A 16,911-nucleotide genomic window follows, 5' to 3' on the forward strand; every position below is an offset into this window, starting at 1 on the left:
CTATAGCTCCTCCTATTACTCCATATAACCTCTCCTTATATCTCCTCCTATTACTCCATATAACCTCTCCCTATATCTCCTCCTAATACTCTATATAACCTCTCTCTATATCTCCTCCTATTACTCCATATAACCTCTTCCTATATCTCCTCCTAGTACTCCATATAACCTCCCCTATATCTCCTCCTATTACTCTATATAACATCTCCTTATATCTCCTCCTATTACTCCATATAACCTCCCCTATATCTCCTCCTATTACTCCATATAACCTCTTCCTATATCTCCTCCTATTACTCCATATAACCTCTCCCTATATCGCCTCCTATTACTCCATATAACCTCTTTCTATATCTCCTCCTATTACTCCATATAACCTCTCCCTATATCTCCTCCTATTACTTCATATAACCTCTCCCTATATCTCCTCCTATTACTCCATATAACCTCTCCTTTATCTCCTCCTATTACTCCATATAACCTCTCCCTATATCTCCTCCTATTACTCCATATAACCTCTTCCTATATCTCCTCCTATTACTCCATATATTTCCTCATTGACTTATATATACTGTTCTCCATCCCCTATTAGAAACACTCCGGTTATGAGGCAGGAAGCAGAGTAGATAATCCCATCTGTCTGGATGGATTTTTATGGTAGGATGTCTTCTGTACAATGCTTTGCTCTTTCATTGCTGGGTCCTTTGTGCTGTCCTTCCCTCTACCACTATAACCTGAGCTCCCCCTCCCCCTCCTGTCTTCCCAGGCCTGGTGACGTCACTAGCAACGCTCAGCTTCAGCACCAGGGAGAGCAGCCTCTCCTCATCCCTCCTGAGCTCTGCTCCAACCATCCTGCTAGTCCATAGGAGGAGGCAGAGAGCCACAGGCCTGCAGGAGGAGGTGGGGAGGGGTCCTGGCTGGTGTGGAGAAGCCTGCAGGCCTGCTGGTGGTTTGGAGCAGCCTTTGTGGGAATAGAGAGCCTGGTTCTTCAGCTTTGCATGGAACCAAGCTTCATTCAGTCGGCCATGGCTTTAGGCTTGCCATCTAAGAAGGCTTCTTCAAGGAACATTGCTGTAGAGAGGAAAAACCTTCTCACTGTGTGCAGGTCAGTGCTGGGTCTTGTGGTAGTGCTGTTCTTTGGATAATGTATTCATGTAATATAATATTTAAGGAAGAAGAACGAGGGGGTGGGTATTAAAGAATTACAATAAATGGCTATTGGAATTCACAACCTTGTACAGTGCATGGGCAATGGGAAGAGTTCACGTGTGATCACAAGGTGACAGGAAAGGGGAAGGTCTTATATAGACCAGCGCTGTGAACTGTATGTATTGAGGGAATTGGGAAAAATGAGGGTTATAAAGGGTTAATAAATTGTGGTTGAAACAATTTCCACAGGATATCATCATTGATGGGAAGGACTGAGGTTTGCTGTCTTTGGGAATGCATGTAAGATGGGAACAGGAAGTGACATCAGGACTAGAGATTGGGTGGCTTTTCGAGTATATGGAGGAAGTAGTCATTAACCATAAGGTGGCAAATGCACCGATGCCACATATCCTGACATATATGCTAAGCAACTGCATTATTAGCTATTGTCTTATGTACTTCTGTTAAAGCTCAAAGGGTACATGTAGATAGGAGAGACCTTTTGGATCGATTGAATGGGTGGTAGCCTGGTAGGGTTTACAGAGGGCACAACTGCACCATCCGAGTTTGCATCATCAGGGAATCTGTAACACGCTCAGTGTAAGGGGCCTGCCGTGACTGATTCAATTTATGGGGGCTGTCTGACTTTAGAATGAATGGCTTGTTCCTAGAATATGCCACCAATGCCCGTTCTGTGGGTATCCAACTGGTGGGAATCCTTGCTGATTGCTTGGAAGAAGTGGTAATGGTTCTAGGAAATTGCCTTGCCTCTTCAGCTATTTTTGGAGGCATCATAGTCATTGTCATCTATGAGAAAACCTCTTTAGATATTGGATTTGTTCATCTGGATGATCTAATAATTCTGCTGCCATCACTCACTATTAACCATATCCGTCCAGGTTCTCAGTAAAGACCCTACTGGAGAAATATACAGCAGAACCTATTGATGATTCCTCAGAAGAGTTTGTGAATTTTGCTGCAATTTTGGAACATATCCTGAGCCACCGCTTCAAAGGTGAGAACTGAGGAAACAGGAGTAAAACTGGTCTTACACCTTCAGTAGCTGTTGGCTTGAGGCTTGTTTGGCCTGCTACAATTTGTCCCACCTTGCATGCCACATTCTTAGATCCCTTCGGGAGGAATTTATCGAGGCTGGTGTCTTATGGGCCAGTCTTTATCTACTTTGTACTGGAGTGGGAGCCACGACCTTCTCAATAAATTAGGCCCTCCAAAGCCAGAAAGTCAAATCTATATTTGAGCTATAACTTATGACAATTTCTGTAGTAACTTACTGGAGTCCACATGCCCTCTGGCTAAAAGCCTGCGCCATACCCACTTTTTAAGGAAGTGGCGAGCATGATGTTAAGGTGCAGAACATACAAATTTCCCGCTTGTGCAAAAATTGCCGTCTTTTTTTACCCCATAAAACTGGCGTAACACCTTTTGATAAATTAATTCCCCCCCCCCCCCCCCCCCCATGTTCAGGGCCTCTGCAACAAGGCTGTCCGCCTGCTATGTACGTTTCATAATACAGGCACCAGGGTCTGGGTGCAACTGCTACATCTGGACCACCTTTAGCTCCATACCTGCCTAATTCAAGTGATTGTACAGAATTTGAAAAAAGGCTACCTTTAAAATAAAAATAAATAAATAAAAAAAGCACCACTCTTATCCATGGCTATGTTTGATATTGCAGCTCAGCCTTATTCACAAAATGAATGCAATACCAACCCATGGACAGGAGTGGTGCTGTGCTCTTCATATTTTTGTAATAGCTGTTAGGTATGGATATGGTGCATGTGTAGAATTTTGGCACCTTGTATACATTATACATAAAGTTACATTGGAGACTCATTTCTTTATTTTTTGACTTTTATAGGCCATGTTAGCTGGTTTAGCACAGATGGACAGAGAGGATTCTGGGATTATATTCGCATTGCTTGTAGCAAAGTGCCCAATAACTGCATTAGCAGTATTGAGAATATGGAGAACATTAGCACATCACGAGCAAAGGTCAGTAGTTGTGTAACTGGGTTATTTAGTAGGATTATGACCTTTTTGTGTAGATCTGCTGTCGTGGTGGTCAAAATTAGCCCTCCATAGCAGCAATTGTAAATCATAAGATCGTGTTTCCGGGAGCCATCACCAGGGGGATCTAAAAGCATATAGCTTATGACTTGTATATTATATTGGTTTTCCAAGACCCCCGAACATTAAGGTGAAGGCAGGGAATGTTCACCTTTCACCCCGTTGCTCTCTGACAGTCTTTGTTTCTGGCGCTGCAGCGATGACATACTGGACTGCTGCAGCCAGTCACTGGCCTCAGTGGCCACGTGATCATTGTCATTGGTGTCTACAACTATGATGTGCCTGGCTCCTATGATCAGGTGGGGTAGTTGGGGAGGCTGGAAAAGGTGGGGAAAACAGGAGCGGTGTGGGGCTAGATGAGCAAGGCTCCTTTTGTTAAAACATTTTTAGCCTATGCCACAATTTTTTTTTTTTTGGGGTAGGGTTACGATTAAAATGGGATGTAGCAAGCCCATAGAGTGGCATAGCAGAATGTAATCCTTTAAAATGAAAGATATATTAAGAAATGAAATAGGACCTATAAATGATCTGATGATGAAAGGCGAAGACTCACTTTCAGCAAATTTTGCTGTAGGGCCGGGCCTGGATCCGCCTGGCGCTCATGGAGAAGAGACTCTCCGAGTATATAGTGACAGCACTAAGAGACACCAGGACCACCAGGTGAGCAACAAACTCCATGTTGGTCATAAAATGCTTCACTGTGTTTGTGCATCATCCACGTTTGTCCCAACTATCCTGACAGGTCTGTTTTAGTAACTACTTGCATTCCGCATGTAATACCAATTTTGGAGCATCTATTCTTCTCTATGTTGTGCCATTCCTATATTATTCCTGCTAAAAATTGAGTGAATTAATCATAGTCTGCAATGAAGGTCCAGATGGGTGTTACCAGTTTGGGATGTATCCCTGAACAGTCTGCCACTGGCAGCACTGAGTAGATAGTGTCAGACTGTGCAGGGACACCCCACCCCCCTCCCCAACTGGTACCACCCATGTGGACCTTCATTGCAAACTGCTACCAATTCATTTAAAACTTCTAGCAGGAATAATAAAGGAATGGCACATCATAGAGTCATAACAATTCTGGAGCTTCAATTCTTATTACATGGGATATGCCAGTAGTTACTAAAACAGACATGTCAAGAGCGGGAGAAGTTACAGGGCCTGTTTAAATGCTGTGTGCCTAAAGAAGAATGAATGTCCCCACCCTTAAAGGGGTTCTCTCACTTTAGAAAATAGCATTTATTATATAGGGAAAGTTAATACAAGCCACTTGCTAATGTATTGTTATTGTCTATATTGGCTCCTTTGCTGGCTTGATTCATGCAATCCATCATCAGTGGCCATGCTTGTACACTATAGGACAAAGCACCAGCCTATGTGTGCACTCCTATGGTCCTGGCCACCAGAGAGGTCGGCGCTTTTTCCTATATCGTGCAAGCACAGCCACCTCTACTGGATTGCAGGGTGGTCGTAACCATGGAAACAATATAGTATAATGTGATGGAAAAATGAATCCAGCCAGCAAAGGAGGCAATACAGACAATCCCAATACATTAGGGAGCGCCTTGTATTAACTTTCTCTACATGATAAATGCCACTTGCTGAAGTGACACAGACCCCATTAATGTTATCATTCAGATCAACTACTACTATTTCCTACTCCCCTTCCTAATACATACAGTAGTTTCAAGGGCCTAGGAAGCTGAGGTTTGGGCTGCTATATGCACGGTTTCCTAACACTGTAGAACTACGTTATCTGTCTCTCTGCTTTAATAAAGATGGCCACCACTTCTAATGTTATGTTCTTTGAAGGATAAAGGAGTAAAAAACTTATTTTTTTAGCTTGGAAAGCTACCAGTGGTGACCATCACCATCCTGCAACCTCCATGTCTCGACCATGAATAGGGACTGTAAGGGTCAAAATCTGCACCATGACTGCACAAAAAACGCACATAAATCTGCGCTATTTATTGTAGTTTTGGTGCGTTTTTTTGTGGTTTTATGCGGTTTTTGGTGCGGCTTTTCTGTTTATGAAAACAACCCCATTGAAGTCTATGGGAAAACCACTCTGCAGAAGGTGCAGAATCGCACGAACAATTGACATGCTGCGGATTTTGAAATCTGCACAACAGGTCAAGTGTACATGACCTTTGCTATGTCTCAGTCACTTTGCTGGCACTGTATTATGCTGCGGTTTTTCCACACAAAATCTGCGCGGAAAAAACCCACGTAATCCACATAGTGTGCAACCACCCTAAAGCCGCTCTATGGTGTGTGAGGACCCCACATACAGCAGCCCCGATCTTAGCTTCCCGCTACGGTGCCCTGGTGTTTACTTTCTTAAACACTATGAAATTGGATTTTGACATTGGACGCCTACTTTTTGCAGAAGGTTTTATGATGATGGAGCCATCTTACTGCGTGAAGAGTCGTCCGTACTCACAGGGATGCTGATAGGACTGAGCGCCATTGACTTCAGGTAAGGATCACTGTAGGGGAACCTTATGATGGTAATACAGTCTTCCAATTAATTCTTCAGTCTTTTGGAATTTAATGTCTGTTCCTTATATTTTACCACCTTGCAGCTTTTGTTTGAAAGGAGAAGGCATTGATGGAAAGACCCCAGCAGTTATAGATTACACCCCGTACTTGAAGTTCACACAAAGGTGAGTAGAAAAAAAGGCACATAACTGGTTGTATTTGTGTGGCAGCTAATATCCTCAATATCATCACCGGGGGTCTGACACCGGGCACCCCGTGGATCAGCTGTTTGATGAGGAGGCAGTGCTCCATGTCATTACACTGTGTTTAATCTCCAGTGGAGCGGTGGCGTATTGTAATTACAAGCACTCGCTCCGATCACTTAAAGGGGTTGTCCGGGTTCAGAGCTGAACCCAGACATATCCCCATTTATACCCCGGCAGCCCCCCTGACTTGAGCATTGGAGCAGTTCATGCTCCAATGCTCTCCTTTGCCCTGCGCTAAATCACGTAGGGCAAAGGCATTTTCTGGAGTTTCGGTGACGAACCGGGCTCTCCATAGGGCTGCCAGGAAGCCCGGTGACATCACCGGCACTGATGGGCGGGCTTTAGCGCTGCCCTAGCCTGTAAAATGGCTAGGGCAGCGCTAAAGCCGGCCCATCAGAGCCGGTGACGTCACTGAACACACTACTGGACGGAAGCCTCCGCCCGGCAGTGTGTTATTGTAAATAAGAGTCCTTGCCCTGCGCGATCCAGCGCAGGGCAAGGGAGAGCATCAGAGCATGAGATGCTCTGATGCTAAAATTAGGGGGGCTGCCTGGGTGAAATTATGGGTATGTCCGGGTTCAGAGCTTTTAAATAGAGCGAGTACTCATATTACACTACACTTCTGAGACGACGTTCAGTGTAATGAAGAGGAAGCTGCTCTCGCATGCAGCGCCGCCTCCTCTACAGACAGCTGGGAGTCGGACCCCCGCCGATCAGATATTGAGGACGTATCCTGACGATAGGTCATCAATATTAATGGCTGGGCAACCCCTTTAAGTTGTTACTACATTGGGTTCACTCTTGTTTACCCTTTGCTTCCCAGTTATGATTACCTGAGTGAAGAAGAAGATCGAGAGAGTGTGGGTGGTAGCAGCAGTGAAGACAGCTCCCCAGAACACCCCTATTTGCCACTTCTCACGGATGAGGAGACCTGGTACAGCAAGTGGCGTAAAATGGAGCAGAAATTTCGTATCGTCTATGCACAAAAGGTAGGCGATATTTTATAATGTGTAATAAAAAAACACTAAAGTGTAGTACCAAAGAAAAGTTCAGCTCACCTCTGTTGCTTTACCCAGACAGCTAGGTGTATGGAAACCCAGGAGCAGAGCAGATGAACATACAATATAAACCAACCCAGCATTCTAGCTTCTTGATAAAATCTACCCTACGGATCTTAATCAGGGCCATGGTACTGCAGGGTTTAAAGGCCAGACATGCGGTGTTGTGCTACATGATATCATTTTAGCTCTCCAATAAATTCTTTAGATTTTATCAAGGAGCTAGCTTGCTGGATCACTTTATCTTGCATAAATGTAGTAATACCAGTCTAACCCTTAAAGGGGTTCTCCAGCTTTTTACCATATTTTGTCACTCCGTTTCCCCATCCCACCATAGCTGTAGAGGGGAGTCCTTTGGTCCACTGCTGCATTCAGTCACCGCTTGTAAAATTCTGGCATGGACAAGGGGTCATGTGTGCTGCTGCAGCCAAGGACTGGCCGCAGCTATGATGTGTACCCAGGGTGGCACATGACCCAGTGATGTGCTGCTTAGGGGACGATCACTGCTGTGGCCAGTTTTGACAGGGGAGGGGAGCCAAAATTTTATAAAAAGTTGGAGAGTCCCTTAAATCCATAGATATAATTACAAGCCCTAGCAGCTGCTATGGGGCCTGGAGGCCTCTTGGAGAATAGGTGGGCTGCTTGAAATGAGACAGAGAAAATTTTAAAAAAGACCTCTTGTTGACAAAAGAAAGAAGGAAAAGTCATAGGGGGCTGAGTAGCGACCAAAATAAGTAAAGAGTTTTCATGTCCTGAATTGTTCCGAATTCTCCTTTTTACAATACAAAATGTGAGACCACAAAATCTGAGCAAAATAATACAGAAAAATGTGGTAACTGCGTCTTAAAGGAATTTTCTTACAAAGACATAAACCCTTTTCTATTTGCCTATGAAGGCATCTGCAGCTCTTGCTCTAGTTGACTGTGCTGCATATATAGGGCGGCCCGGGAAGTAACATCTGGCGGCCGAAGATTTCTGAAGCTAGAGCAATCCACTGCTTGTCGGACTGGATTGAATTTTATTTTTTAAAATATTAGATTACTTTACAATATGTGTACAAAATACATTTCTCAAGAAAGTAAATCACCAGCACAAAGTCTGAATAAGCAGAGGATGCTGGGAAATATGAGCTCCGCAACCTGCATAATTGTATAGGAGAAGTCAGTGATGCTGATGATGTCTATCTGCTGTAAAAAGTTACAGATCAATGTACAGGGGTGTGTAAATGTAAAGGACATGGTGGCCTATTCTCCAGGCTGCATGGTATTAATTGCCATGGCATGGGATGTGTCCTTGTAAGCTCTTGTAGCCCAAAGTCAATGCATTGTGTTGCAATCCATTGACTTAAAAGGTACCACCGGCAGAGACAACCTGGGGCAGTGGTGGAGCATGGTTGGTGGCTTAGTACGAGCCAAGAGGAAATAGCAACACGATATTAGAAGGATCAGCCTTTTTGTGTGAACCTCCAAATTTACTGTTGGAGCTCATTCCACCATATGATGTCCTCATTGTTGTGGTACCTCCTTAGGGTTACCTGGAGGAGCTGGTCCGTTTGCGAGAGTCTCAGCTGAAGAATCTAGAAGCTGAGAATAAGCGGTTGACTCAGAGGCTCACCGAGCAGGCGGAACAGAGTCTTCAAGAAAAGCACCAGCTGGAGGGAGTCATCCTTGAACTGCAGGAACAGCTGTGAGTAAGACAAAGCACTAGGAAATCAATCAAGTAGATATGTCATTGTATTAGTCAGGAATGTACCTGTACCTGTATATCTACCCCAAGTAGTGACCATAGCCCTATCGAAATGCTTCACAGAAAATCCCCATTTTATCTACCCCAAAAGTATTCTACCTTCTCACACGGCTCTTTCCTTTCCAACCACGTCTGTTGGACTTACACTTGTTTATGGGACATATTCATAGTAAACTCTGGGTGGCCACAGACCCCTGATGTGGCACAGATTCACCTATCTACTTGTCCACTCCAAGCACTAACATTTCATACATGTGTCCCACACAAGTTCTTAGTATGGGCTAACAAACCCTGTTCTGACCGTACTCCTACCTACTCCTGAACTCTCACCCTCATCATCCACACACTGTGACCATGCACTAAGCATAGAAAAATAAAGTGTACAAAATTGCAATATTGATTGTTGCATTAACCAAAATGAAAAATCCAACCACAATAGGAAAGTATGATGTGGGTTCTTCCTGGAAGATGAAGGGGCATACAATCCATATAACCTATAAGAAGGTCATAACTGATATTGGCTCGGTGACAGAGGTCACAACATGCTATAGGGCAGGGGTTAGCAACCTGTGGCAGTTGAGCTGTTGTGAAACTCTAACTCCTAGCATGCTCCGTTCTCTTCAGTGGAAGCTGGGCAAGTGTGCATGCTAAAAATGGTAGCTTCACAACAGCTAGGGTTTACACTTTGAGGGCAACATTTGCCAGTCCCTTCCAGACATACCCGTCATGCACTTTGGCATTTCATAACTAGAGCATTCTTTCCCTGTAATTCCAGCACTGGGCTACTCCCTTCTGAAAATGCCCCCATCAAACAGTTCAACTCAAGCATTGGGGCCCCTCTGGTAAACCAGTGGCCGTCCCTGGGCACCCTTAATGATAACGAGACATCTGTTAAGCCCTCGCTGTACAGGAGGTAAGACACACACCACAAGACATCTTTAGTCTGAACGTTCGTTGAGTATGCACCATATTTCTCATGTCCTGATGTTAACTCATCACAAACTGACTCATTTAAAGGAATCATACACCTTTTTACATCACTTTTTCTGTTTTCTGTGGTTTTGTTGAAATGCTGACCATGTTTATGTTGCATGAAATATTGCTTAGATGTTTGAATTATAGGACATTCACTTTTCTAGATTTTAGAATTAGGTATTTAAAGAAGCATTCTGACCATTGTCATTTAAAGTGTATATGTTGGATACCACAGAAATGTCTGAAGCCTGCTATTGGCGTAGAATGGGTAATGCCGCCATACTAATCTAAATGGACAGTGGCAGTCAAGGTATGAACGAGAAGGAGAAGGTGCGATCACTGAGGTTTGCTATTTCCATAATTCACATAGACTGGATAGATCAATGGGCATCTCCAGCCTGCTCTGTCCCTTTCTTGGCTGCCAATGGCCATTTTGGCATAATGGAGACCCCTGTTCGTCCATGTTTTGGGATGTAATCTATAAGATATTTGGAATGTATCTGAAAGGTTGGCCATGGATGTCAATAGTCTAAATACTTCTTCAGCCATTACAAATATTGATAAGCTTTTTATGAGCTCCACTGAAGTCGCAAACCAATTACAAGATGCTGAGAGGTTGTCATGGCCCTACCTAGCAGAACCCAGTCTTCTGCAATAAATCCCACCCCCCTTTCTTTGTTCCCTCTATCTAAGTCATAGAAAAATCTTTTCAACTGTAAGGAATCATGGGAGTTCCTTTTAAAGGTTCTTTATTTATGTTATGCACTTATATAGCGCTACTATATTCCGCAGCGCTTTACAGACATTAGCATCCAACTGTCCCCAATGGGGCTCACAATCTAAGTTCCCTATCAGTATGACTTTGGAGTGTGGGAGGAAACCGGAGTACCCGGAGGAAACACAGGGAGAACATACAAACTCCATGCAGATGTTGTTCTTGGTCGGATTCGAACCTAGGACTCCATTGCTAACCACTGAGCCACCGTTTTGCCCATCCTCTTTACAGAGGATCCAGTAGTAGGGTGGCCTGCAGAGGCCTAGCAATAGACCTGAAGAAAACTCTGAACTCCACTCATCAAGCCTTTCTCCCGCTTGCTGACATTTAGTATATTGAACCAGGCATCCTTGTTATTCATCAAGCTCTGTTCACATTCACGTTCAAATTTTGTCACATTTGGCGAAAAAAGGGCAGCAGGCAGCTCTATGTTCTATGGTAAGCTAAGTGCAATGAGCAGGACCGTGGTACGGTTACACGGATGCCAAATTCTGCAGTGGGTCCGGATATGGGTATATAAGTCTATAGTTTTTGTTCGTGATGCCAATTGCAGCGTGCGCAGGGTACAGTCTCAGGGCCCTTTAAGATGTTGCAACTCATGTACCAGGTTAGGAATGCCAGAGTGGGGTAATGTCTCTGTGTAGTAGTAGGTATAGTGTCAACGGTGTCTCCTACCTTGGTACGGCTGGACTCCTGGATCCTGGCTCACTTGCAATAAATGAGTGTGTTGCTAGTAGGAGTAATTGAGGTTTTTGGTAGCAATAAATGAGATCCAGACTTGGAATATAATTCAACTTGTCTTTACTGGAGGCAGCATTAATCCATCTGAGATACAGCAATAGTCTTTGGTCCCAGCAGGTATTGGCAATGTATGGCAGGGGTCAATATCTCTTCTGCTCCTATCATGTGCCTGGAGAATATGGCAGGAATCTATCTTCTGCTCTGTCTATCTTCTGCTGTGTATGGGACTGACTAGGTGAGGAGGAATTTGGCTTCTCCTGGTCTCTGGATGTTACTCACAGTTATGCTCACAGGGAATGGTTCGTCCTGGAGTTCTGGAGGTGCTGCTTGCTTGTCAACCAGTTGAGGCTGAAGGTTCAGACTGGGGATGAAGATCTTTGGTCTCAGCCGAGACACGATCCTGGGTTTGGGATCCCTAGAACTGGGAGCTCCTACCAGCACAGCCTTCCCCTAGCCGGGGTGGCTGGCACACTCACTGTAACTTCCTTTCCTCCCCATGAGGCAGGACATGGGCCAGCCCACTTCTGCTCATAGAGGGGGAGCTAAACTGGAATGTACTATTCCAGTCTAGATCTAGATACACTAAACTGACCTAAGACCTTGCTAAACGATGCTGCCACCTGCTGGTGTACATGGAAATTACAGCAAATTACATGTAACAGGCTTAGAAAATGCACATTTGTGAGGAATATTATGTAAAATTACACATTAGATGACAAGGCACATGTTACCAACAAATAGTAGCGGGGAAAAAGAGTTTAGTAACATAACTCTGGGATGTTACAATAGCCCTATTATAAGTCAATGGGGTCTGTTGCATGACGGGACAGGAAACCAAAAACAAGAAGGATGTGAACTATGCCTTATCCGGTTACCTAAAAAAATGTGAAGATGTGAACTCTGCCTTAGGCCTCATGCACACAGGTGGGCGGTCGTGCAGAAATTATTGTGGCACCGCTCACAACTTTAGAATCCCCACTCAGCCACATTGCGCCGCTCAAGCTGCTGGCAAAATGCCAGCAGTCAGTGCAGTGACAGAAACGTGGCAGGCAGACTCGTCGCTGCGCCGGAAGCTTGAGCTTAACATCTCTCCCTCCGTCATGCGCCTCCTGCCCTGTCTGCCGGCTCCTCCCACTTTATGAATGAAGCAGGCAGGTGGGGCAGGAGGCGCATGACTGAGGGAGAGATGTTAAGCTCAATCTGCCGGCGTGGCGACGAGTCTGCACTGACTGCTGGTATTTTGCCAGCAGCTTGAGCGGCGCGATGTGGCTGAGCGGGGATTATAAAGTTGTGAGCGGGGCCACATTAATTGCTGCGCGGCCACCCACCCGCACAGCTTACAGGGACCACTGACTGCAGGGGCCAGGGGGGTCCACAGGTGGCCGGACCCGGTCGCAACTGCGACCCCAGTATGTATGCCACTGTTTGTGCCACCCCTTCCCCAGACAACCAATGTCTGACACCTGACCAATGGCGGCTGATGGAGTTTAGGCTGAGGGCTGACACCTGATGGCTGACGGAGTTTAGGCTGAGGGATGACAACTGATGTCTGACCCCTGACGGCTGAGAGCTGACCCCTGACGGCTGATGGAGTTTAGGCTGAGGGATGACAACTGATGTCTGACCCCTGACGGCTGAGAGCTGACACCTGACGGCTGATGGAGTTTGTGCTGAGGGCTGATGGAGGAGGTATTTTTTTTTACTGATGTCTGAGGGACGAGGGACTTTTCAGTTAGGGGGAGGGAGTTTTGGCTGACGTCTGAGGTAGGACGGAGTTTAGTCTGACGGAGGAGGGAGTTTGGTCTGAGGGAGGAGGACTGATGGAGTTTTGCCTGACGGAAGATGGAGTTGTGGATGATGTCTGAAGATGTCCTAATATGTATGCCGTAAGCCCGGAATATAGATGTGGAAACCCTATTATCTGTGAACACCGCCTGCCCACTGTCTGCATAGCAATGACTGTCTTGTAAGGCTTAGTTCACACTTCAGTTGTATTTAAATCCGTTATTGTGGGCCTAAACCAAGGGTGGGTCAAAAACACATAATAGGTGCAAATCAAATTATTATACCTGATCTCCGAGTAGGCTTCACTACTGGTTTCGGCTCACATTAACTGATGGAAATAACTGAAGTGTGAACTCAGCCTAAGCTGATGTTCTATGGAATGTAATACCAGTGTTTCTTCTCCCCAGGCACAGCTACATGAGCACTGATCATCTGTCTGCTGAGCTCAGCCTGAGCTCCGAATCCCAAAGGGGAGAAGCAAAACAGGATGGGGAGCCATGGGGTCCTATTGGTAAGACGTCTTATTATAGTCTCTTCAGAAGTATGGACCCTATTGGTTGTACAATTTTAATCTGTATGCATATAGGGTGGTGATTCCTAACCTGTGTCTTTTCAGTTTTTAAAACTACAACTCCTAGCCTGTCAGGGCATGCTGGAGTTGTAGTCGTACAACTGCTGTAGAGCCACAGAATTGGGGAAAACTGCTGTAGGGGGTGTAGAGTTTGCAGTCCCATCCAAGCTCCTCTGGCCCATCTAAGGACACCAGTACTATAAAAGACTGAAAGTGGATTTTGAATTACGGCCCTGGAGCATCAAATTATTCAGTTTGCAATTATTAAAATTTGCACTTACGGTTTCACTCAACTGAGCAAATTTCTAGCTCTAAAATATTATATTGGATTCTATGATTTGAAAATCTCAGGTCTTTATGCCTGCCTCCTCTGACTCATAACACCAGTATATGTTATCTATATACAGTACATTAATTAAAGGGGTTGTCCAGGATTTTAATTTAATTGATGACCTACGGGTATTTTGCCATCCCTTGGATAAGTTTCTGCCCAACCTCACTGCAATGTTCATCCACGTCTGTCACTAGTTGCAGTTCCACTTTTCGCCACTATCGGGCGCAACCAACATTTTCCTTAGACTTCAATGATACACTGCCCCCAGTGATTACATGATCTATATGCTATTTTCTCTGGTTTATTATAGATGTTTGATTTTTATTAATTTTTTGTCCTCAGGTAAGGACCCTACCCCATCAATGTTGGGCCTGTGCGGATCTTTGGCATCTATTCCCAGCTGTAAATCGTTGCCAAGCCTGAAATCCAATGAATGCCTTGTCAGTAATAGTAGCGAAACAAGTCCTGCTGGGAGCCCCAGCTGAGACTTTTTGCTAGACATTTCCACCACATTACGTCTTGGCCACAAGATACGAAGCCCAGTCAAAGTCAATATACCATTACATGTTCCCATGTATATGCACTGGCTCAGTTAGGACCTCCAACCTTTCTCATGCCACTTCCTGAAAATGAATATTAATCATATATGAGGGACCTATAGAATAGCACGCATCTCCTAATCCACAACCCAACAGAAGATGAGTAAGTTCAAGGAAGATCAGATCTTTGCACTTTTCCTTGAGACAACTTGAGTCATGACCGATCACAACCCAGAGACTCTCTATAAATTCCACCATTTTATAATTTTGACACTTCTGAAAGACATCCAACATAATACAAGTTCCATAACTTCATCCATTCAACCTTCGAAAAAACATTTGACATTTCCATCTCGCACTCCTGGATCAGCTGGAGAACTTCAACTCATGAACCCTACGAGGGCAGAAGTTGGCTCCTCTCCTACGTCTTCGACCTTCATCATATGTTGTGTATCGTACCGCTGGTACAAAGCTGTGGTTGTCATGGAAACTGCCTTTTCCAGAGGATGCTGTGCAACTCTGTTCATTAAATTAATTAACTGTGTGAGTTTGAGGTTAGTCAATGCTTTGGGGTGAGGGGGTTGAACCTACGAAAGAGGGGTAAGCAGACTTCTTCACACAATTTCAAGTGGTCTTTTACATAAGTGTACAAACGTAGAAGTCTTGACTAAGTGGCATCATATACTGGGAGATGTAGTTTCACAAAAGCTGGAGATGGCTTGATTCATATTGTGACTGTTATGCAAGCTGTATATTTGGAGCCAAAAACAAAATCCAGTCCTTATCTTACATTCCCCTGCCAGAATCGGAGCGCTAATTGATGCTAAATATAAATCCCTAGTGTGTAGCTGAAATACGTCAGTGTCAACACAGCTGAAAGCCACTTGCACACAAATGTTGTTTTTCCGTTTCGTTTTTTGCATTCCATATACGGAACCATTCATTTCAATGGGTCCGCAGAAAAACGGAATGTGCTCCGTATGCATTCTGTTTTTCCGTTCCGTTCAAAGATAGAACTTGTCCTATTATTGTCCGCATAACGGACAAGGACAGTACTGTTCTATCAGGGGCCAGCTGTTCCGTTCCGCCAAAAACGGAATGCATACGAACGTCATCCGTATTTTTTTGCGGACCGCAAAATGCTGAAAAAGCCATACAGTCGTGTGCAAGAGGCCTAAGGGTCCATTCACATGTCCGTAAAATGGGTCCGGATCCGTTCTGCAACGTTGCGGAACGAATCCAGACCCATTCATTCTCTATGGGGCCGGAAGAGATGCGGACAGCACACAGTCTGCTGTCCGCATTTTCATTTCCAGAGCGTGGCCCCGATCTTCCGGTCCGCAGCTCCCAAAAAAAATATAACATGAATAGGCAGTTCTACGGGGGTGCCGGCCGGGTGTATTGTGGATCCGCAATACACTACGGACGTGTGAATGGACCGTAAGAGTGGGTGGGTTTACACATGTTTTCATGGCATTTTTATTTATTTTTTTAGCCAATGCAAGAAGTTGGTTAGAAAGGAATGACATATACCATACTTTTTTCTGCTGGATACACATTCCGAATTTGGCTCAAAAAAAGTATCACAAAAACCTATGTGTGAATCCCCCCTAAAGAGGTAGTCCATAGTCAATGGATTGTTAATGGTCAAAATGGCTTTAAAAAAAAAAAAGAAGTCATATTCACCTCATCGATCCCCACCGCTCATGATCAGAAGCTTCCTGGGTTCCCTGCAGATCTCTTCTTTCCTGTTCATCTCGACACAGAAATGTGACTGCTCAGCCTATCACCGGCTAAGGGGGTGGGTGCGGGGGTCCTATTTCAGTCACTGATCGGTTTGAATGGTCATTTCATGTGTGTGTGGAGAAGCATCGAACCTGGAGTGGTGGAGGAATCGGTGAGATTTTTTTATTTTTACCTTTACGAACCAGCCAACTGCTTTAAGGCCCCTTTGACATGAGCTATATGGACTCTTCTGTGCTCTCAGTGTAAGGGCTCATGCACACGAACGTATTTTCTTTCTGTGTCTGTTCCGTTTTAGTTTTTTTGCGGACCGTATACGGGATCATTCATTTCAATGAGTCAGCAAAAAAAAAACGGAAGGTACTCTTGTGTGCATTCCGTTTCCGTATGTCCATATTTCTGTTCCGCAAAAAAATAGAACATGTCCTATTATTGTCCACATTACGGACAAGGATAGGACTGTTCTATTAGAGACCAACTGTTCCGTTCTGCAAAATATGGAATGCACATGGACGTCATCCATGTTTTTGGTGGATCCGTTTTGGTGGAGGACCGCAAAATATGTACGATCGTGTGCATGAGCCCTGAAACTTACTTTTTTCCTTAGTTTAGCATCAAAGTATTTCTGCAAATCTGTTAAATTCTTACGTTTTTTCC

At 44.6% G+C, this 16,911-nt stretch overlaps 1 protein-coding gene across 1 annotated transcript; it reads left to right on the forward strand.

Moving 5' to 3' along the window:
- The first annotated feature begins 834 nt into the window (after nucleotides 1–834).
- On the forward strand, nucleotides 835–14,919 carry RUNDC3A (RUN domain containing 3A). The gene is made up of 11 exons (XM_040436557.1): nucleotides 835–1,105; nucleotides 2,049–2,164; nucleotides 3,029–3,162; nucleotides 3,812–3,897; nucleotides 5,630–5,719; nucleotides 5,826–5,906; nucleotides 6,811–6,976; nucleotides 8,574–8,731; nucleotides 9,567–9,704; nucleotides 13,475–13,578; nucleotides 14,315–14,919. Exons 1-11 carry the CDS (start codon nucleotides 999–1,001, stop codon nucleotides 14,455–14,457), a joined length of 1,323 nt encoding a protein of 440 aa, XP_040292491.1. The 5' UTR covers nucleotides 835–998; the 3' UTR covers nucleotides 14,458–14,919.
- The last annotated feature ends 1,992 nt before the right edge of the window (nucleotides 14,920–16,911 follow it).

This window comes from Bufo bufo, chromosome 6 (genome assembly GCF_905171765.1).
Source record: "Bufo bufo chromosome 6, aBufBuf1.1, whole genome shotgun sequence".
In the NCBI taxonomy this organism is placed as follows: Eukaryota; Metazoa; Chordata; class Amphibia; order Anura; family Bufonidae; genus Bufo; species Bufo bufo.

Coding starts and splice junctions, on each gene's coding strand:
- RUNDC3A (XM_040436557.1), top strand. CDS start 999: ATGGAACCAAGCTTCATTCAGTCGGCCATGGCTTTAGGCTTGCCATCT. Junction 2,165..3,028: donor CCTGAGCCACCGCTTCAAAG/GTGAGAACTGAG, acceptor TGACTTTTATAG/GCCATGTTAGCTGGTTTAGC. Junction 9,705..13,474: donor AAGCCCTCGCTGTACAGGAG/GTAAGACACACA, acceptor TCTTCTCCCCAG/GCACAGCTACATGAGCACTG.